Source organism: Vombatus ursinus, unplaced genomic scaffold (assembly GCF_900497805.2).
Source record: "Vombatus ursinus unplaced genomic scaffold, bare-nosed wombat genome assembly UNPS02014770.1, whole genome shotgun sequence".
Lineage (NCBI taxonomy): Eukaryota > Metazoa > Chordata > Mammalia > Diprotodontia > Vombatidae > Vombatus > Vombatus ursinus.
In genome coordinates, this window is record NW_020954548.1 from 1,701,966 (window position 1) to 1,725,140 (window position 23,175).

The 23,175-nt window shown below is 37.6% G+C and overlaps 1 protein-coding gene across 2 annotated transcripts in view; it reads left to right on the plus strand.

Moving 5' to 3' along the window:
* Window positions 1-23,175, plus strand: part of LOC114043699 (3-phosphoinositide-dependent protein kinase 1) — a 92,720-nt gene that overhangs the window by 48,600 nt on the left and 20,945 nt on the right. For both annotated transcript variants that reach the window (XM_027862789.1, XM_027862790.1), the window contains 4 exons: window positions 2,003-2,071; window positions 2,864-2,960; window positions 5,372-5,545; window positions 12,620-12,837. In XM_027862789.1, the coding sequence (XP_027718590.1) occupies window positions 2,003-2,071; window positions 2,864-2,960; window positions 5,372-5,545; window positions 12,620-12,837 (558 nt within the window). The remainder of the gene's footprint in view (window positions 1-2,002; window positions 2,072-2,863; window positions 2,961-5,371; window positions 5,546-12,619; window positions 12,838-23,175) is intronic.

Here is a 23,175-nt window from a genome sequence, read left to right on the forward strand (position 1 = left end):
CTGATACAGAAAGTTCACTAATTTGAAACTTGAAACAAACCCATTACCAATCAGGAAAACTAACAGAATTGGGTATACACTTCTGGACAGGGTGTCCGTCCTTGTCCTCTATGCTATGGAAGGTGTACCCAGGTCCATGACCTCGAACTGACCCAGTGGACCGAGAGCCTGAGAGTGTAAGGCCGAGCGTGAGACAGCCTTGTAACTCTGCCCGAAAAGCACCTCCAAGCCTTGGTGCTTGGAGAGCAACCCCAACTGCAGAGCAAGAAGGGGCGGGGGGGGAGGCTTACAACGTTCCAGTCTTGGCTGGAGAAGAACTTGGCGTTAAGCAGTTTCCTCGTACGGGCCACCAAAATGATGAGGTTTAGGGGTGCTGGGACCCCGAGATCATGACACATGGGTCTTGCCGCAAAAGAATTCGACTCGAGCCTTCTTTTAGCCAACGACAAAGTTTATTAGAACATCTGTCACATTGGGCAGGCTCTCAAAGAGTCTGAATGTTAGTGAGCTGTTGGTTAGATTTTAAGACTCTGAGCCCAGGAATTCTTGTTGGGCTTGATTCCAATTAGCATTTTTCTTTGAGATTTTTTGGTAGCTATTTTCACGTTATTATCTTCTGAGTTTTTGTCATCATCTTTCCTGCCACTGTAGTAGCTTTTTATGATCAGATTCTTTTTTTGTTTATTTGTTTGCTGGTCATGCTTCCCTTGATGATGTGCTGGTGAGGGCTGTTCATTTCCTCACTAGATCATAAAGGTTTTCCTGGTTTTCTCTAAATATGTTGTTTTTGTCATTTCTTATGACAATATTTTTTTACATTCATGTGTTGTAATAAGTGAAAACTCTTCAGTTTTCACCTTTTGCTTTTTATGAAGAGTTGCTACAAATATTTTTATACATATGTGCCCTTTTCTTTCTTGTATCGCTTTGCTGCATAGGCCTTATAGTTAGTTGTATAATAGTTGGCTCAAAGGTATGTGTAGTGTAGTTTAGTAACTTTTTGAGCTTTGCTTCAAATTTCCATTCATTAGGGTTGTATGAGTTCACGCTCCACTTAAGCGAATTAATGAGCCTTTTTTCTTTCAAATCCTCCAACTTTTGTCATTTTCCTCTTTTGTCATCTTTGGAGCCTCAGAGTTTCTTTAATTTCATTTCTCTAATTAAAATGATTCGGAGTATTTTCTCATATTGCTGTTGATAGGTTGTATTTCTTCCTTTGAAAACTGCTTGTTCATATCCTTTGATTATAAATTGGGGAGTGGCTATTAGTCTTGTTGCTGCAAAAATTTTTTCTAGTTAGCCTTTGCTCTGTTAAAATTTTAACTGCATTACTTTTGTTTGTATGACAACTTTTAAATTATAAATACTCAAAATTGTCCATTTTTTCTTCTGTGATATCCTCTCTCTTCTCTGTCATTTGTTTGGTCATGAACTCTTCCCCCTCTCTAAATGGTAATTTCTTCCTTGTTCCTCTTATATGCTTATGATGCCTTTCCTCTTTTATATCTAAGTCATGTATCCATTAGGCATTTATCTTCTTATATGGTGTCAATGTTTGTTTATACCTAATTTTTGTGAAACTGATTTCTAGTTTTTTCTAGCAATTTTTTGTCAATCTTATCTCAGTAACTGGGGTCTTTAGGTTTATCAAATGGTGTGCTTCTGTATTCATTTGTTTCTGTATGTTTGTTCTTAATCTCACATGTACTTTTTACAGCAAAACAGTCACAACTTAGCTAAATAATATTGATCATCATTTTATCTTTAATATGTCAAAATGAACTTAGTAGTGAAAAAGCACCAGAAATGCATGAAAAGTCAAATTGGCAAAGATTATGCTGTCAAATTTTTGTTTTAAAAGAAAAGCTATGATTCGTGATAAAAGCGAGAACTTAATTGTCTTTCAAAGCATATTAACAGAACTTACCATTTGAAATATGAAATGTGTTATGTCACTTGTACTTTTCAAATATGATCTCCTTTTTTCCCCCCTATTTTAAAGTTCAGACCTCTGGGCTCTCGGATGTATAATATACCAGCTTGTAGCAGGATTACCACCATTTAGAGCGGGGTAAGAGAAATGTATTCTTCTTAAATATTTTTTTTTAAAAAATCTCACTATTTTCTATTTATTTTTCCCAACAACATTCTTATAACAAAATGAATTTTAGCAGTTAAGTACAGATTATTAAACATTCAATATCTTCTTTTAAATTCTGGGGTAAAGATATTTGAAGTTTTGAAGTTACCAGGTTATTTGAGCATTTTTTGTCAAAGGGTCAGGGATATAGCTGGTTGAGTAAGGGGTGATTGGAGCAAGGCTTCTGGAGGCACAAGTTGGACCAATAAGTTGGAATTGTAGGAAGGCAGACTTATGCTTGTAATAAAGAAAAATTTATTAATAGACTTGTCCCAAAATAGAATGGGTTTCTTTGTTGGGTAGTATGTTCCCTGTCAATGGAGAGGCCTTCCGACTAGATGACAGCTGGTTAGGTATGTTATAGAGGAGGGTTGAGATTGGCTTAGATTACCTTCAAATTTTTTTCCAACACTAAAATTCATTATTTGTTAGTGAGATCAGCTTTCTTAGCCACACACGTGACAGCTATAAGAATGTTCCCTCTGACCTTTTGGGAACTTCCCCTTTTTAGGGGAGAGGAGTGGGTAATATGGACTATCCAAGTTGTGGATTGAAATCTTTACCTTCAAAGCTGATTACGAAGGCTGTAAGCAACCTTTTTGATCTGAAGATAACTGGTATATGTGACTACACCAGTCCAAAAAAAAGAAAATAACAAAGAAGTTAGTAGTAGTGCCTGTTTGCATGATTCTGGGATGAATCATTTTGCTTTTGTTTTGCCAGAAACGAATATCTTATATTTCAGAAGATAATTAAATTGGAATATGACTTTCCAGAAAAATTCTTCCCTAAGGCAAAAGATCTTGTGGAAAAACTTTTGGTAAGTACTTTTCTCATTTTATTGTGGTACAGCGTGGGTAAAAATTCTCTTTTCACCTATGTTGAAGAAGCTTTAGTAACTTAATGTAATCCTTTGACTTGGATTACGGTTAATAAAACTGTATGATGTGAGAATTAGTGAAGTTTTTCATAATGGGTGTGATGGACCAACCCTGGATTTGTGTTCAAATTTTGACTTTGCCACTTAATAGTCATATGACCACAAATAAGTTCCTTTACCTCTTTGAGCCTCAGTTTACTTATCTGTATAATAAGGATGATGTTACACTAACTTTACAGGATGTTTTGATGGAAGTACTTTATAAAGTAGAAAGTGCTATATGGATGTAAGCTGCTATTGTTAGCTAGAATTATAGCCAATAAAATTATAAGTTCTAATTTCAGAATTTTTTTATTATTGAAACTAGTAAAAGAAAATTGTCTAATCTTTAATACTCTTTAATGTGTCTAAGTCACCAAAGTGTCAACTGTGTCAGCTATGCCAGTTCAATAGGACTTTTACTCGGGATTTAGGTTTAAATCAACGTGAAGTCCATACTTATTATTTGGTTGATTTCGAGGTTTGTCTATTGGCAAGAAAACTCAACTGTTGGAATTCTCACACTTGAATGGATGGCATACCATGTTGTTTGGGAGTTAGTGATCTTAGGTGAAGTGTCTTTTAGAGTTTTGGTAGACATTGTTAGAACTTTTTGTTAATGTTACAGCTCTTAACAGTGTTACATGTGGGTGGTTTTTGCCTTTTTTGGGCTTCTTTGCTATCTTTAACATAGGTTTGGACTTTGCTGTCCAAGGTCAGATGACAGAAGAAGGTGACTGAATATGTAGGTTTTTGTACAGTTTTTAGTGGGATGAATCAGCACCAGTCACAGTTCTGAATTACTTAGGCGTTAGCATTACAGCATAATCTAGTCCTAAGCAGAGCGTTTTACATTGTTCCAGTAATGGGCAAGCATTACAGGATTGCTCAGTGGGGTCTTTGAAATGAGAACCTCCTACACCTCTTTATGCCCACATAGGGTACCTGTAGTGGCATAGGTTTTGTATCAGCACTTTGGGGGCCAGGTCTTTTTTGTACCAGATATAGAAAGCAAGGAGAAGAAAACAATTCAAGTAATTAGTAGGGTTGGTGCCTATCCATGCATGCTGAATCAGGAAGTAGACAGTATTTGGAAACAGTGCCCATAGTCCTCTTTGGCCTGTGTTAGCCAGGCTTTCTGTATTATTATTATTTCTAAATAGCATTTGAAGTTTTTTGATTCTGGAGCAATTATAGCTGTCAAGATAGGTCACTGTAAATTAACTCAGCTGACTTTTATGGACAATCATTTAAATGTCATTTATGTGGTAGTGCCTGATTGTTGATAAAGTACTTTCCTTACAACTCTGAGAAGCATCTATTCTAAGTATTATCCCCATTTTACAGATGGGAAAACTGAGGCTTAGAGGGGGTGAAGTCTCTTGCCCAGGGTCAAAAGAGCTAGTAAATGTTGGAGCTTGGACTTGAATTCTTCAAGTTTTCTAACTCTCATTCTTGGGTTCTTTTTGTTGTACTAATATTCTTCTCACAATAAGCAGGTTGACTGGAGTTTTTTGGTATTTTATGGAAAGGCTTTTAAAGGTTAACATGTAACCTGTAAAAATGTTTTAAAGTGTAAGAAAATGTTTATTAGAACTTTAACAACTGACGTCCCTGATGACTATAGTATTTTGACTGTAGAAAGCCTTGCCAAATCAGGAAATTTGTGTAGACCTTTATCAGACTTGTTTTAGAATTTAAGAACTAGGCTGGTGGCTAATTATAAGAAATGTTTTATAGAAATGGAAGACTGTTAAACACATCAGGCTCTTATTTTCTTGTATTTCCTATAGTTTTCCCTAGGGAATGGGTATAGCTACCTTACCCAATCTGAATGATTTCACTAAATCCTTTGGACAAAATTATAGATGTGTAAGACTGCGAGCTAAAATTGCTTTTAGGAAATGAATGAGGGAAGTTTCAGTAAGTCTGTAAATAGATTATGCTAAATCTTTTATTTTGCTATGAAAGCCTTCTTTATTTACAGGTCATTTTTATTTAGGAAATTATTGTAATATGTGTGTTTGCTAATGCTTTTGTTTGTGCTATGTAAGTCATTCCTAACTGTAAGAAGAAAACATAGGTAGATGGAGATGAAAGAAATGTATGCAAAATAAATTTTACAGAAACAATTTGTAGTCCTAAACTGGTTGGTTATGGTAGAGCTTTTAGTTGTTATGTTATCCATGCATCTTTAGATGAATTGACAAGAATTATCTTTTCAGTGCTTAGCATGTAAGCTTATAGTGGGTATTTAATCAATGTTTGTTGATTAATTTCTCACTGGGAATTTACTTATGATTTTTTTTAAGGTTTTAGATTCCACAAAGCGATTAGGCTGTGAAGAAATGGATGGGTATGGGCCCCTTAAAGATCACTCATTTTTTGAATCCATAACGTGGGAGGATCTTCAGCATCAGACACCTCCAAAGCTCACAGCGTACTTACCTGCTATGTCTGAAGACGATGAAGACTGCTATGGAAATGTATGTCAGTTCATCTGTATTGGCCTACTTTACCATTTGAGAATTTTAAAAGGAAAAAAGATTAATTCTACTTGTGATTTGTTTAGTTGAAACTATCTAATTACTAGTTTAAGTGAGTTTATGCCATCATGATGGTATTCCAATACTTCCTAAAAAAAAAAAAAGCTGCGATTTAATTGGTGAATGTATTCCTTAAGTTTGGCTCAGGTCAAAGCCCTTCCATACCTTAAGTAGATAGCTTCATGAGTTGCTGTAGACTCCCGCCTTCTCCCCTCAAATAATTTGATGGTCATCCTAAATTTAGTTATCACTTGAAACTTTTCCATCTTAGTAGGACATGCCTGGGATTGTATTCCATTCATGTATTCTTCAAGAAGCTATGGTTATTTCCATGTCATAGTGAGGAAACAGAACTTTAGTGGCTATATTGTGGTGTCATGCCAATCTAACCTTAAGGCAGTAGAATGCACTAGGAGGGCAAAGATGCAGAAAGTTTTATCTATTCTTTAATATTTTTTTCTTCTTTTGAGTTTCCAGACCTAGGTACTATTCCATTTTTGTCTTACTCAGTTTATCTTGTATAAGGGGAAACGAGGGGCATAATACCAGTTACTTTTAGATGTGGTTTCCTTCATAGAGTAACTTTAAAAAGAATTAATAATCTTTAACATGCAAAAGTATTATAGGAAAGGCAATTTCCCCCCAAGCCATTCATCCTGTTGTTGTTAAGTCAACTCTTCATGACCCCTTTTAGGCTTTTCTTGGCAAAGGTACTGGAGTAGTTTGCCATTTACTTTTTCTAGCTCATTTTACAAATGAGAGAACTGAGGCAAACAGGGGTAAGTGATTTGCCCAAGATCACACAGCTAATAAGTATCTGAGGCTGGATTTGAACTCAGGTCTCCTTGACTCCAGGACTAGCACTTTATCCACTGTGGTACCTAGCTGCCCTAAGGGGCAAAGAATTGAGGAAAATTGTATTGATCCTTGATGCAAGGGTTATAGATAGCAAATGCTCATTGTCTTTCTCTCATCTTTCTCTCTCCTTTACTCTCCTCTTTCCATGCCAAACATTCTGAAAGAAGAGTTAGACATTCATAAATTGCAAAATGTATGAAAAATCCTACTTCTCTCTTTTGGAAATCACTTACTATCAGTCAGTTCATAAATACTTCTTAATACCTGCTTTGTTCCCAGTACAGCTGGGAAGAGAAATACAAGATGAGCATAAAATAAAATTTCTGTCTTTAATAACTTTATGGTCTCATTGGAGAAGACTCACATATCAAATAGAATAGTTGTGTACTAAGCTGCTTGGGGCTGATTGTAATACAGAGTTCAGAGAAAGGAGAAAGAATTGTGGGATTGAATGTGGCGATTAGGAAGTAATTAGTGACCTGCATTTGGCTAAGGGAATGACCATGAGTACAGTTTCATTAGAGGGGTAGAAAACCAAATTGTGGATGCAATTACCAGGATTAAGTTAATTCCCTTCTTTTCAAAGAGTGGCAGGGTTTGATTGGGAATGCAAGTGAGTGAATCAATCTAGGTTTAGGATGCCAAAATCTATAAGACTGAGTTAGAAAAGGAAAGTCTAGGGTAGGAGCAGAGTCTCAAGGTAGGGGTTACACTAATGATTCAGAATCCAAGGTACTTTACTGTCTCTGTGCCCTTGATTCTGTACCATCTTAATGGAGTTGCATGTTTTCCATTCCCACTTCCTTTAGTATGAGAGACATTGTTTGAGTTGATGATCCTTACTTTATTGGAAGAGTTGTGGAAATGGAGTAGCAGTGAGCTGACAGCAGGTCTGCATCACTTACTTGAGAAGAAATGAATGATTCAGTAGGTGAAGAACAAGTTTGGTAAATACAGGGTAGGAGAAAAAGTATATTTTTTTGGAGACGGTCATATTTGTCCCTTTCTCTCCATTTTATATATCTGACAACCTGGTGCAGACCTTCATCACCTCATACCCGGACAATTGCAGTAGCCTTCTGATTGTTCTCTCTGCCTCCAATCTCTCCCAGCATAATCTATCTTCCACTCTCCAACTAAAGTGATCTTCCTAAATTAGACCAGGTTTGAACATTTCACACAACTCAGTAAATTCCAGTGGCTCCCTGTTGCCTCCAAGATGAGATATAAACACTTTCACAACTAAAGCCCTTCTAGTCTTCTTATACTTTACTGCCCTCCATCTACAATTCAGCAATTTTGGCCTCTTTGCTGTTCTTCACACGTCATTCCATTTCCTGACACTTCTGTTTTTCCTGGCTATTTCCCTTGCCTGGAATACTCTCTTTTTTCACCTTTGCCTCCTGGCTTCCTTCAAGACTCATCTCATATCCTATCCTGCAAGAGATCTGTCCTGTTTCCCACATTGCTAGAGCCTTACCTTTTGAATCACATACCATTTACAGTGTACAGACTTATTTGTATGATATTTCCTTTATTAGAATATGAACTCCTTGAGGGCAGGAACCACATTTTTGCATTTGTTTGTATTCCGGTTGATTAGCATACCATGCATAGCACATAGTAAACACTTAATACCTTGTTGAGGTTGTTGATGATGATGATGATGTGGGGGCGGGGGAGGGGGGCAGAAGGAGCACAAAAGTTAAGGTCTTAGAGATGAGTTTATGCTATGTGTTACGAAATGTGTCCCAACTTTAGTATGCTTGTGAGTGATTCTTGTTATAAGTTGCTGAAGGTAAAGCACAAAATGATGGAGAATAATACAGGCTAAGTGTTTGCTGAGGTCATTAAGGAGGGTAAAAATTGGAGTGTAGGTGGAGGGCATAGAGGAGATAAGGGCATTCAAACTTTGAAGAGAATTTCATAAACGTGACATGAAGGTCAGATGAAGTTAAGCTATGTGAAGGTGGGTGGTTCTGCTCCTTTGAATTGGTTCTAGAAAGAAAGGGTGCTGTATCCCTTTATTGAACTAGAGAGTGTTTGGGTGAGTTCAGGCCTCTATGAGAGAAGGGACTGTGGTTTCATCTAGGGTGGGATTCTGTTGAGAGAGGGTGGAAGGAGAAGTAGAAAAAAATTTATCCCTAGTTTAATAAGATTTCAATATTGAAAGCAGAAAGACAGGTAGGTGGCATAGTGGGTAGTGTTGGAATTGGAGTCTGGAAAATCTTTAGATACTTATGAGTTGTGTGACCCTGGGCAAGTCATTTAATCTCTGTTTGCTTATCTGTACAAGTTTCCTTATCTGTAAAATGGGGGCTTGGACATTGATGACCCGACCCCTAAAATCACTTCCAGGTCTAAATCTGTAGAAAATGGATTGAGCCTGGAGGCTACTCTTGGAAGAATGAGAATGGCTGCTCCCAATTATGGTGGTAGTGTTTATTGGTCTTGGGAGTTCAGGTGATGGGGGCATTTCATGTGGCTATCTTGAATGAGGAAGCTGGGTGTGTTATAGAGGGAGATACATTCTTTTTTTTTTTTTTTGGTGAGGCAATTGGGGTTAAGTGATTTGCCCAGGGTCACACAGCTAGTAAGTATCAAGTGTCTGAGGTCGGATTTGAACTCAAGTCTTCCTGACTCCAAGGCTGGAGCTCTATCTGCTGCAACACTTTGCTGCCCCAGGAGATAATCTTGAGTAGTAGGATCTTATTTATTGATTATCTGAGAAACCAAAGTTGGAGTGACCACTTTCTTCTGCCATGCCTTTCTTCTGAGGTTTTTTCGTCTTCCCTCCGCATTTTTCTTTTCCTCTTCCCTCTCCATTGGTCATTTGCCCAGAACTCCTATGTCAGAAATAATCTGCAGAGTTGGTGGAGGTAACAGAGAACTAAAGGAGAATGAGAAACGTGTGGATACTATTGAGAATCATTAGACCTAGTCTTGGCCAGCATTTTAAAAACTTCACTATCTCAGTTAAACTTTATAGCCATCTTGAGAAAATAGCTATCTCTCAGTAGCATGTATCATATTTCTTCTTATCATTTACATCTTATTAATAATTATATTATGTGTAATGTTAATTAATAGCTCTTGTCATTATACTTAATAATAAGTAATTTGATGAATGTTGTGTTCAGTTTTCAATATTGCCTTCAAGAGGCAATTTCTATTTACTGAGAGATTAAAAAAGAGTACTTTGGGGAAAAAAAAAGCCATTAGTCAAGTTGTTGATTCTCATTCCTTTATAAGCACGTTACTTGTAAAAGTAGTCACAAACACTTGAGTGTGATGTTACTCATTTGTCATTACTGGAAGAAAGTATATCTGAGCTATAGTGGAATGAGTGCTAATTTCTAGTCCTGACTCTGGCATTTTATAGTCATGGACAAATAATTTTTCTCCTTCCTTCTCTGTAGGATGGAGATACTTGTACTGCCTACCTCACAGGGTTGTTTGTGAGGAAAGCACTTTTTAACTTTAGAAATGTGAGATATTAAGTTTGGTGGAAGGAGGGTAAGGGTACAGCAGCTGGGTGGCACAATGATTAGAGTACTGGGCCTGGAGTCAGGTAAGACCCAAGTTCAAATCCAGCCTCACACACTTACTAGCTGTGTGACCTTGGCCAAGTCACTTACTCTTGGTTTGCTTTGGTTTCCTCATCTGCAAAATGGGTATAATAATAGCACTTATCTTCTTGTGAAGAACAAATGAGATAATAATTATGAAGTGCTTAGCACAGTTCCTGGCATATAGTAGGTGTGATATAAATGCTAGCTTCTATTATTATTATCATTAACAATAACATTAGGGCAGCTAGGTAGTGCAGTGGATAGAGCACCAGCCCTGAATTCAGGAGGACCTGAGTTCAAATCCAACCTCAGACATATAACACTTACCAGTTGTGTGACCCTGGACAAGTCACTTAACCCCATTGCCTAGCCAAAAATAAAAATAAAACATAAAAAAAACCCAAATTAAGCATTTTAAAAAAACAAAACAAAACAATCATATTAAACTCTATCAATGAATGGGAATCCTCCAGCAAGTACTTATCAGATCTAGTGAGATTAAAATATCCAGCTAGGTGATTGGAGGTGTTGTGTTATTGTGCACTGTTCCATCAAAAGGTAGGGTAATTTCTGTTTTGTTTTTTGCTTCTATTAAATCTAGTGTACATGACTCTTAGGCTGGTCTATTATTCTTTATCTAACGTCTTATACATTGTGTTGTGGCATGATATCTACAGCAAATTTGATTAGTAGACTCCTAATTATATAATATTAAAAAATCTTTCCTGGAGGGAATATAGGATTTCCCCCACAACTCAAAGGTAACAGAATGGAGGCTAAAAAACGGCAAGTGACCAGGATATCCAAGGTTATACTGGTAGTAAGTAGAAGATTTGAAATTTGTAGACAAGGATGAATCTAAGTCTTCTAACTCTAAATTTAGGACTCAGGTTCACTATATTGCTTCCAAACACAGGAAAGCATAAGACAAATTTTTTAATTTAATTTTAAAAATTTTCCTTATAAATGGCAATATTTTTAGTTAACCAATAGTTTAACTAAAAGTGGGGCGAATTTTCCCCAGTTTGCTCCACGTTCTACTCTTGTCCTTTTTAGAAAGCTAAAGAAAATATCTTAGAAAGTAGTAGAGGTGTGTTCCAAATTCCAATCTTATTAATGCCCCAATACATCCTAAACTTCCTTTATCGAATGCAATTCCAGTTCTGTTCACATGAATTGTAATACCTCCCCCTGGTGATTTCAGCCCGAGAGTGGGGTGGACTGGGTGACCTGGGCATACGTGGCCCTTAGGAAAAGGAAATTTATTTCTAACAGGCAATGTGATAACTTTTATGACCTGACTTTCCTCAGCTGTAAAATGGGGCTAGTAATGGTTATACTCCCTACTTCACAGAGTGGTTAACGAGGAAAACACTTTGCAATTCTTATAGCAATCTTTAGCAATCTGAGCTATTATTACTTGTTACTCACTAGTTGGTCAGATTTAAAATCAAATCTTGACTGACTAGCATTACCTAGATATAAAATTTTTTCCCTATTTCATGTTTCTCAGAGCCACACGAATTTTCCTCCCCTTGAGTCATCCCATTCTGGTTTTGTTAGCCATTTTTCTTTTATGTTGTACAGTGCAATTCTTGTCTTTCTTGTCTGAAAAAGGCAGTGTGTATTAAATAACCATTCAGTTATCTAGAGAGCACTAGAGATAATCCTTTCAGCTCTTTGTTTTTGGAACTGTGGTCTTGTACCACATATATCTGAATTTTGGGATTGTAGGATTTTAGAATTTGAAGACACTTTAGAGATCACTCAGTCTAACTTTGTCATTTTTGAGATGAGGAAAAGCCTCAGAGAGTTGTGACTTGACCAGGTCCATACAGGTAAAAGGCAGTACAGCAAGGATTCAGACCTGGGCCCCCTTCCTTCAGAGTCACTGCTATTTTTCTTGTATCATACTACTTGTGTCTGATGGTATGAATACTGTTTCATCCTTCCTAGTAGAAGAGAATTAGGAACAGCGAAGTGGCTGGCTTCCTACACACTACACAGTGTCAAGTTAAAGTAAATAAAGCTTTCATGGTAACTGAACCATTATTTGATTCTTACTCTAGTGTTATCATAAAAACTGGGACAGCTTGGTGGCACAGTGGATAGAGTGCCAGGCTTGGAGTCAAAAAGACTCATCTTACTAGCTGTGTGACCCGGGGCAAATCACTTAAACCTCTTTGCCTCAATTCCTCATCTGTAAAATAAGCTGGAGAAGTAAATGGCAAAGCACTCCATGAAGATTTGAAGTTGAAGGGTCATGAAGAGTTGGACACAACTGAAACAATTGAACAGCAACAAAATCAGAAAAACTGGAAGCAGAAATCAGATTTTGTTGTTTGGTCTGTCTTTGTTTCTATATGCACATATGGATCTTCAGTGTGACCTCATGAATTTTTTCATTTCCAAGGCTATATCCTACTTTATGTTTGATACAAAATTTTGTTTTTTTAAAAGTGATCATAGCATAATTGGTGAGCGGAGTAAAGGTTTGTGTAGTCTTGTTAAACGTAGGACACATCAGAAGTTTAATGTAAACCAGTGGAAATTTATAATGACTTTCCTTTTTTTCCCCCCATAGTACGACAATCTTCTAAGCCAATTTGGCTGCATGCAAGTTTCATCTTCAGCTTCTTCACATTCATTATCTGCTTCAGAGAGTAGCCTGCCTCAAAGGTCAGGCAGCAATATAGACCAATACATTCATGATCTGGACAATAATTCTTTTGAGCTGGACTTACAGTTTTCTGAAGATGAGAAGAGATTATTATTGGAGAAGCAGGCCAGTGGAAACCCATGGTAAGAACTCTTTAAACATCTTAAGATGTAAGTTGTTCGGGTGCTATGGGAAGGATATAGAGATGATTTATTTTCTTTAAAAGGTGACTTCTAACTGACTGGTTGGTTTTTCATGGTTATAAACATAGCCTGATATCTTCCTAGTGTTATTAAATGGTTCCATGAAAATGTGACATAAGGGGGAAAGTTAGTTCATAATAACAATCCTTATGTACTTGCAGTAAGAAGTATAGCAGTGATATGCAGGCATATAGTTCAGGGAAGTAACAGTACAAGGGCACAAAGAGCTTGGAGCCTCACAAACCATCCGAATAATGTTAATGCAGTTAAGTTTCTTAACTTTCTGGTAGGGTTAGGTTATGCCTTCTCATACCAAATCTTACTCTTTGTCTACACTTTGACCTCCAATCCTTTGACCCCTCAGTTCTCTCTCAGGCCATCACCCTTGCACTGGCCATTCTCTCTTACCTTCAGCTTAAGCCCTTAATGAACCACTTCGACTCTACACTGTCCTCTTTAGTCCCTGTCCCCTCATCATATTGTTGATTGTGCTCTGCTAAGCCTTCGCTTTGGATGATTCCCACTGTCCACTGCTTTTCCTTCTACACGGGTGGGGGGAAAATCATTCAACAGTTCTGACTGGATCCGCCACAAATTCATGTTACGTATCCTCACCTGAGTCCTCGCTGCTGCCAGGCAGTGTTTCTACAACTCCCTTGCCAACTCACTATCCCATTCTCCACAATGGCTCTTCCAAACCCTCTCAGCCCTTTTCAAACCTTCCGTGGCTCCCTGTCTCTCCACCCTTTGAGCTGACAGCCTTGCCCTCATATTTTACTGAAAGAGTTGAGGCCATTCACTGTGACCTCCTCTTTGCCTTCTCATCTCATGTCACTCAGATGCCTTTTTCACCTCTGTCTCACGTACAGAAGTAGCCCTCTACCTGCACAAGTGATCCCTTCCAATCCCAACTCCTGCAGCAGATTGCTTCCTTTGTCATCCCCACTCTTTCACTTATCTTCAGTATCTCCTTTTCTACTGACTACTTTTCCACTGCTTGAAAACACACCCATGTCTTCTCCATCCTCAACAAACCTTTATTGATTGTTCCATTCTTACTTTTGTCCCATATCTCTTTTGTCTTTTTTGGCTACACTTCTTGAGAAAACCCTCTATAATAGATACTTTTACTTTCTTTCCTCTGTAGCAGGTGAAAGATGAAATGATTGAGGAAATAAAAGTTTGATCTTTGGAGCATATTGACTTATTAAGCAATGTATGCTCATTGCCTAATGAACTGGGACCAGACCTCCTCACCTTAGACCTGAACCCCAAATGCAGGAGGAGACAGACTTTTATACGTTAAAAACAATTAATCAAAAGGTTAGGGACTTTCCAAGTTGGGAGGGAGAGAGTGAACAGGTGCAATTCCATGAATCAGAAAAGGAGTCCCACTCCCTCAAATGTCTGTAAACAATCAAAGGAACATGGAAACTGTAACTGATTAATATAGGGCCAGTTTTCGGGTCAGACATGTGTTGCTTGAGGTGTACAATTGTGAGAAAACTCACATCAATCTTTGGGTCTGACTGGGTTCCTTCTGATCAGCATAACCAAGGCCCTTAGCTAAGAGTCTCTAAGCAGCAGGTAGAAGTGGTCCAGTTTCCCAGCCATGCAGGGCTAGGTATGAACAATATAATAAGGTTTTCGCCAAATTCCCATCACTGAATAAAGTTTTCTCACAGGACAGAAGTTGGACTAAACCCATAATTGAAAAGAAAGAGAACTGAGCGAGCTCTAGAATTGAGTCACAAGATGGAGTCAATATGGTTCACTCAATTCCCACAATTAATCACTTGCTCTCCTAATCCCCTCAATTTCCTTTTCCTGCTTAAGTCTGTACAATCTGGCTTCTGATCTCATTTTACTGAAATTGTTTTCTTCAAAGTTACCAATGATATCTGAATTGCCAAACGCAGTGTGCCTTTTCTCAATCTTCTTTCTCCTTGACCTCTCCGCAGCCTTTGACAGTGTTGATCATCCTCTTCCCTTTGAACACTCTCTTTTCCCCAGGCTTGCAACCTAAGTATCACTCTTGACTTTTCACTCCCCGCCCCCCCAATTTAATCTGTTGCTAAGACCTGTTGATTTCATCTTTGCAACATCTCTTAAATATACCCCCTTTTCTCCACTGATACTGCTACCACCCTAGTGCAGGCCCTTATCACCTCATACTTGAACTATAGCAGTAGCCTACTAGTGGTTCTGCCTGCCACTGATCTCTCCCCACGTCAGTCCCTCTCCATTCACCTGTCAGTGATTTTCCTAAAGTGCAGACCTGACCATTTAATCCCCCCTCCTCAGTAAACTCTAGTGGCTACCTATCACTTCTAGGATCAAACATAAATATAAAATCCTCTGTTAGGTGTTCAAAGCACTTCATAATCCCTCCCCCCAACCTCCTCTTTTCTAGTCATTACTCCTCATTACCCCAGACCATTCAGTGACATTGGCCTTCATGCTGTTCCTGGAACAAGACACTCATTTCTTAACTCTGGTCATTTTCTCTGGCTGGTTCTCTATGCTGGGAATGCTCTGCTTCCTTACCTCTGCCTCCTAGCTTCCCTGGCTTTTTTCAAGTCTCAACTACCCTGATGCCTTTCTTTCCCAGTCCTTAGTTCTAGTGCCTCCCCTCTGTTATTTCCTATCTGTCCTTTAGATATCTTGTTTGTACATACTTGTTTGCATGTTATCTCCCTTATTAGACTGTGAGCTCCTTAGGGCAGGGACTTTTTTTTTTTTGTGTGTGAGACAATTAGGGTTAAGTGACTTGCCCAGAGTCACACAGCTAGTGTTATGTGTCTAAGGCCAGATTTGAACTCAAGTCTTCCTGACTCCAGGGCCAGCACTCTATCCAGTGAGTCATCTAGATGGACCCAGGCAGGGACTTTCTTTTCCATTTCTTTATATCTCCATTGTTAAGCAAAGGGCCTGGCATGTAGTGGGCTCTAATAAATACCTATTGACTGTCTTACTGACAAGTCCCGAGGATAGAAAGAAAAAGCCAAAATAAAGCTGTCCATGTACTCAAGGAGTTTACATGGAAGAGACAATATATATGTAAATAGATAGGAACAGGATATCTGTCAGTCTATCTGTCTGTCTACAAGCCTACAAGCATTGATTCAGCACTTATTATTTGAAAGGCACTGTGCTAAGCCCTAGAAATACAAATTCAAAAAGAAAAGACAGTTCTTCCTGCCCTCAAGGAGCTAACATTCTAAAGGAAAAAGACAATACATGAAATGAAACTGAATAGGTGGGGGAGGGGGAAGGAGGTACCTATTCCTGGGCTTGGTGCAGAGGAGAAGGAAGTCCAGAAGGTCAAGAGTAGAGAGCAGGGAGGAATCAATGTGTGAATTTGGTTGACCTGATGAAGGGAGAAGCTAAGAAGGAGGAGCTGGATTGGAAGCAGGAGAGCTCCAATTATAGATCATTAGTGTTGCTCACACTCCTTTTACCGCTGTCATCATCTTTGTAAAGATAGAGTCTGAGAGGAAAGAGGAGAAAGTAAAAGTGGACAGTGTAGAGGAAAATAAACAACTAAAAATCATAACCATGCACATGAATGGAATGAACTTATCCATAAAACAGGAGAGCAAAATAAATTATAAAGCATAACTGAACAGTATGTTATTTACAAGAAACACACTTGAAACAAAGATTCACGCAGAGTTAATGTAAGAGGCTGGAGCAGAATTGATTTTGCCTCAGGTAAATCCCCAAAAGTGGAAGTAGAAAACATGATCTTGGGCAAGGCAATGATAAAAATAAGATACGGTTAAAAAGAGTTAAACAGGAAAGCTATGTGATGCTTAATGAAATAATATCAGTACTTAATATATGTTCTGAAAGCATGTCAGTACTTAAAGGAAAAGTTAATTAAATTTTAGGCAAAATAGCAAAATTGTAGTAATTGGGACCCTTCAGTGCAACACTTTCAGACCAAGACAAATCTAACAAAAGGATAAAGAAGAAAAAAATTGAGGATCTAAATAGAAATTTAGAAAAGTTAGATAAGATAGATCTCTGTTGATTATTGAATGGGAATTGAAAGAAATAGAAATATTTCTCAGCCATGTATGGAAACTTTACAAAAACTAATCATGTGTTAGACCAAAAAAACCTCAAATTCACAAAAGCAAAAATATTAAACATATCTTTTACTGACCATTACACAATAAAATTATAAGGGTCTTTGAAAAAAGGATTGAAACTTAAATGGAGATTCAATAATTTAATCCTATGATTTAAAGAACAAATCATAGAAACAATAGATAATTTCATTTCAAAAAAGGATGATGGGTAATAATACGAAAATTTTGGGGGTACAGAGAAGTCAGGGGAAAATACACGTGTTTAAATGTTTTTATCAACAAAAGAGAGGGAACAAATCAATGGCTTATGTATTGAACATAAGTTAATAAACAAAACATTAGAAGGAAGCAAAACCCAAATCCCACAACTAAACACTAAAATGTTTTCCTTCTTAAAATTAAAGAGGATATTAACAAAAATGAAAGAAAAAAATGATTGATTTGATAAATAAGAGTAGGAAATTTTTTTTTTGTTGTGGGGAGAAATAAACAGTCTGAGGGGAAGAGTGAGGAAAACCCAAGTTGTCAGTATCAAAAAATGAAACAGAATTCTCTACAACTGAAGAGAAAATAAGAGAAATTATTAGAAACTAGTTGCCAACACAACTAATAATTTATATGGATGAATATTTACAGAAATATAAAATACTCAGATTAAGAGGGAAAGAAATAGAAAACTTAACCAATTTTAGAGAAAGAAACTGAACAAGCCATAAATTAATTCCCAAACCACAAAACCCCAGAGCCAAATGAATTTACAAGTGCGTTTTATCAAGTAAACATTCAAAGAATCATTAATTACAATATTACATATAAACTATTGACATCCTAACAAATTCCTTTAATGATATAAATGTGTTCTTAAAATTTTTTTTCATCTTAATCAGCCAAGATTCGCCTTCCAAGAAACATTTCTTTCCATCTCTTCCTCAGTATATTCTTCTTCTCTTCTCTTTCCATACTTTTTCTTAAGATCATCAAGACATAATAGAATCACTCTCAAGTCTTACCTAATTGGATTCTCTATTAAGATAGCGATGATGATGAAGAGGAGGAGGAGAAGGATGATGATGAGGATGATGAGGTTAAAAGGGGACACGTATAAATGTAAACAGTTTATCGTTGTTTAGCCCTTTATCATTGTTCATTCATGTTTACCTTTTTATGCTTCTCTTCACATCTGTGTTTCTTTGCAACTCAGATCTTTTTATCAGGAATGCCTAGATGTCCTTGGTTTTATTTATTAAAGGGCCTTTTCCCTTCTGTGTAATCATAATTAGTTTGCTAGATAAGTTATTCCTGATTGTAAGCCCATATACTTTGCTTTTTGGAATAGTGTATACCGAGTTCTCTGCTGCTGTATAGTGGCAGCTCTAAGTTGTGTGTGATCCTGTGACTCCTTGGTACTTGAATTCTTTTTTTCTGTCTGCTTGCAGTATTTTTCCTTTCACCTGGAAGCTTTAGATTTTGGCTATGATGTTCTTTAGAGTTTTAATTTTGGAGTTTCTTTTAGGAGGTGCCTAATGGATTCTTTCTATTTCCATTTTGTCCTCTGGTTCTATGAAATTTGAGTTTCTTTTAAGATTTCTTGAAATAGGATGTTTAGGCTTTTTTTTTGTTTTTTGTTTTTTTTTTTGTTTTGGGTTATGGCATTCAGATAGTTCAATGATTCTTAAATTTTTTCTTGTCTTTCTCTTTTCCAGTTCAGTTGTTTTTGCTGTGAGATAAATGCTTTACATTTTCTTCCATTTTTTTCCAGCCTTTTGCCTTTGTTTTAATATTTTTTGTTGCCTCATGGAGTCCTTGGCTTCTGTTTGGTTGATTCTAGTTTTCAGGGAGTTTGCTGCTCAGGCAGGGTTTTGTATTTCTTGTGCCAAGCTATTAATTCCCTTTCTAATTCTTTCTTCAATAGCTCTTACTTCTTTTACAATTTTTTCCTCAATTTCCTCATTCTAGGAAGTCTAGTTGAGTTTATGCCCAGCTGTGTTTTTCTCTGAGACTTTGCTTGAAGATGTTTTGGAGTCATTCTCTCCAGCTTTGTTTGTGTCTTGAGAGCCCCTGCCACCATAATAGCTAATTATAGTGGGGTTTTTTTTGGGGGGGGGGGTTTGTTTGTTTTTGCCTGTTCTTCTTGGTTTGGTGGGGCAGCTAGGTGGCACAGTGGATAGAGAACTGGGCTTGCAATCTGGAAGATTGAGCTGAAGAAGAAAACGGTAAACCACTCCAGTATCTGTGCCAGGAAAACCCCAATTGGGGTCACGGAGAGTTGGACACAACAGAACATTCTTCCTGGGACTTGATGTTATGACTCGGTTCTCTGGCACTTCTGGAAGTAAGGTTTAGGCTGGTCCTGTTGCTGATGTCTTGGGATATTGAGTATTATATTATTCAAGATCTTAGAAATAGTCTGGGCATTTGCAAGCTTTCACTACTCACAAAGTAGTCTGAGCTCTGCAAGTTCCTGACCTGGTTTTGGGTCTGTTCAAGATTGCTGCTAGATTCTGCACCGTTAGCCAGTTGGAAAGCTCTTTTGGCCCTAAGTGACAAAATCATAAATTGCTCTGTGATCTAGGTTTCTTGCCTTGGTTATTCCTTTGCAGGCTGGGCTAGATACTGAGAGTGAGATCCTGCTTTGTACCTGAGATCTGAGCCACACCACTGCTGCTGGCTTCTCAACTTCTCTTTTCTTAGTACACTACCTAAGTTTTCTCTAAACTTCTAACTCCACCCTGTATTTGCAACCTGTGACTGGGAAGTGTGTGACAAAGCTGCTAGTTGGCACCTGTCCCCTCACAATGTCCTAGTTTGGGTTTGGGGGGTGCCCCAGTATGGGTCTGGAACCACCTTTGTTTGCTTATAGCCTCTCTCTGTTTGCTAGTGTTCTGTGTGCTTTGTGCTCTTGCTCCAACCCTGTCTCCTGATCTCTCTGTCTATCTATGCCAACCTAAGTTGGACAAAGGATTCACTGTGACTTTTTCTGGATTCTTATATCAGAATTTCGTATGGTGTGTTTTATAGATCTTTTGGAGAAGTTGTGGATGGGAGCTCAGCTATATCCTAAATAAGTTCTTTATGCCTAAACTAGGAAGAGACAAAACAGAGAAAGAAAACTATCTTCAATGCTAATGCAAAAATATTAAAAATATTAGACATATTAAACAACCTATTAAAGTTACACACTAAGACCATGTTGGCTTTTTTACCAGGAATATTGGGTTGGTTCACTATTAGGAAAACTATTAACATAGGAGATCATATTGATAACTCAAGTAATAGAATTCACATGATTATATCAGAATATGCCGAAAAAGCTCTTGACAAAATACAGCACTTAATGTTAAAGCATTTAGCATTAAAATACTAAAGTGCATAAGAATAATGGGGCTTTTTCTTAATATGGTAAATATCTATAGAAAACCAAGAGCCTGCATATGTAATGGGAGATGTGCCAGATGTCTTTAGGATTAGAACAAGGGTGTTTATTATCATCAATATTTTTTGATATAACACTAGAAATACTAATGGAAGGAACAAACATGGGCAATACGTAAACAGTTATCACTTTTTTGCAAATGATGTAATGGTGTAGTTGGATTTGAGTTTCAACTAAAAATTGATTGAAGTAGTATTAGCAAAGTTGGGGACAGCTAGGTGGAGCAGTGGATAGAGCACTAGCCCAAGAGTCAGGAGGACTTGAATTCAAATCTGGTCTCACACACTTACTAGCTGTGTGACCCTGGGGCACTTAAAACCCCAGTTGCCTCCAAAAAAGAAAATGATAACATAAGCTTGCTAAGCAATGTGCCTGGCACATAATAAGAGCTTAATAAATACTTGTTGCCTATTGACTAAAATCATGTGGTAGGTAGGTGGTGCAGTGGATAGAGCACTGGCCGTGGAGTCAGGAGGACCTGAGTTCCAATCTGGCCTCAGACACATAACACTCACTAGCTGTGTGACCCTGGGCAAGTCACTTAACCCCAATTGCCTCCCCCCCCCCAAAAAAGCAAAGTTGCAGGGTATAAAATACATCAACGTAAATGATCAGTTTTCCAGAACTTTACAAATAAAATCCAGCAGGACTAAACAGAGGAGTTACAGTCAAATTGGCCATATATATATAGAATATTTATAGAATATATATAGAATATTTAAGAGTCCATGTACACATAAGAAACTTTAGATCACTACAACAGCAGAAAACTATTTGTAGAACTGTTGACTTAAATAATTGGCAAGATCTTAATTATTCATGATTGGGCCTTGCCGAAGTAGCAAAAGTGACAAAGCTCCTTGAATTAATGTGCTTACTCAGGGACATTCCAATCATAATACCAAAGGGTTGTTCTCTAAAGAGCTGGAAAAAATAATAATGATATTTGTCTGGAGAGATAAAATTGGATCTCAAGGGGAAATAAAGAGAAAAAGTGAGAATGAAGGGGAATTAACATCAGATTTCAAACTTTACTACAAAATGCAGTAATCAATAAAACTATCTGGTACTGGTTAAAAATTATAATCAGTGCAATAGATTCATTGATCATCACACGAAAGCAGATGAACATTTTAGTATAATTTGTGGATTAATTTTGTTTTAATGTGCTTATTTTTTACAACTTTTTTTTTATTTGGGTGGATTTGGGAAGAAGAAGGGGGGGGACTAGCATCAGTGATACAAATAAGAGAAAGAAAGAAAATAAGGTAGTTTTTACATTAAAAAATGTACAGAAGAAAACAGGAGGTTCAAAAGGACACAATGGCAAACAACACTGGTTTGAACTTGAACTAAGTTGTTAAATTTCTTATTCTTTTAAAAAATGAAACCCTAAGATAATATAGATTTGTTACTTAATGTTCAGCCCTTTTCTGTTCATTGTTTATGGAAATGCCAATGTTTTTCAAGATTAGAATGACCCAAAAATATCCAATTAAAAATAAAAGAAATTTATAATAGTAGTACAAATGAGAGAAGAGAGCTTGAACTAGGGTGGTAGCTGTGTGAGTTGTGCAGTGGATAGAGGCTTGGGCCTAGAGTTAGGAATACTCATCTTCCTGAGCTCAAATCTCGGACACTTACTAACTAACTGAGTGACCCTGGGCATGTCGCTTAACCCTGTTTGTCTCAGTTTCCTCATCTGTAAAATGGAGAAAGAAATGGGGAACCACTGCATTATCTTTGCCAAGAAAATCCCAAATGGGTTCATGAAGAGTTGGACATGACTGAAATGATAGAATAACAACATACGAGAGATCTTGTGGAGGTAGAAATAACAGGTATTGTCAGCTGTTTGGACAGATGAGGTGAGGGAGAGTAAGTGAAGGAAGATAGCCAGTTTTCCAACCTGGCTGATTGTGCAGATGATGGTGCCCTTGATAATAACAGGAAACTTTGTTTTCTTTTTTCCCCCTGGGGGTGATCTTCAGATTTTTGATTGGTGATTTGTTTTCTAAATCCAGAAGTTCTGGGCAGTTTTCTTGGCATTGTTTTCTGTATTTTCATGTTCAGATTTTTTGATTTATTATGTTCTTCTGGAAGACTTACCCTTAAGTTGTCTCAGTGCATTCTGTCTTTGAGACTAGCACCTTTTGCTTATATGAATGAATGAATAAAGCATTTATTGTGCACTCGGTATGTGCAGAGCGCTGTGTTAAGCCTTGGGGACACAAATAAAAAAGTAAGACAGTCTTTGCTCTCAAGGAGCTCATAGTCTATGAGGGAGACAACACATGTGGAATATTTCAGATGGAAGTCAGATGATAAGGTCCCATGATACTTAGGGTGCAGTAGTAAAGCAGAGGGTAATGCTTCTTTATTAATGTCATTTCCTCTGATACAGGGCCACGGACTTCGGTGACAAGAACTTTCTTTTCTGGGTCTTCAGTAACTGTGGCTGCAGTTCCTGTAGGAGCATTTTCTAGGCTGCGTGTTGAGAAAAATTAATATTATGCTGTGTTGTTTAATAATCAGTATTACTTTGTGATCCCTCTTTTTCCTTATCTTTGTCAGACCCCACTTCTGAAGGGCAGATAGTTTCTGATGGGTGTGATGGAGCATTGTGATCACTTCCCAGCCCCCAAGGCATCTGCTCCTTAACTAGCTTGGGCTGGGACCCTCCCAAGTGGGATACCCCTTCCTTGCCTGCCTTCTGTTTACACTATAAACAGAAGCCAGCTTGAGCTA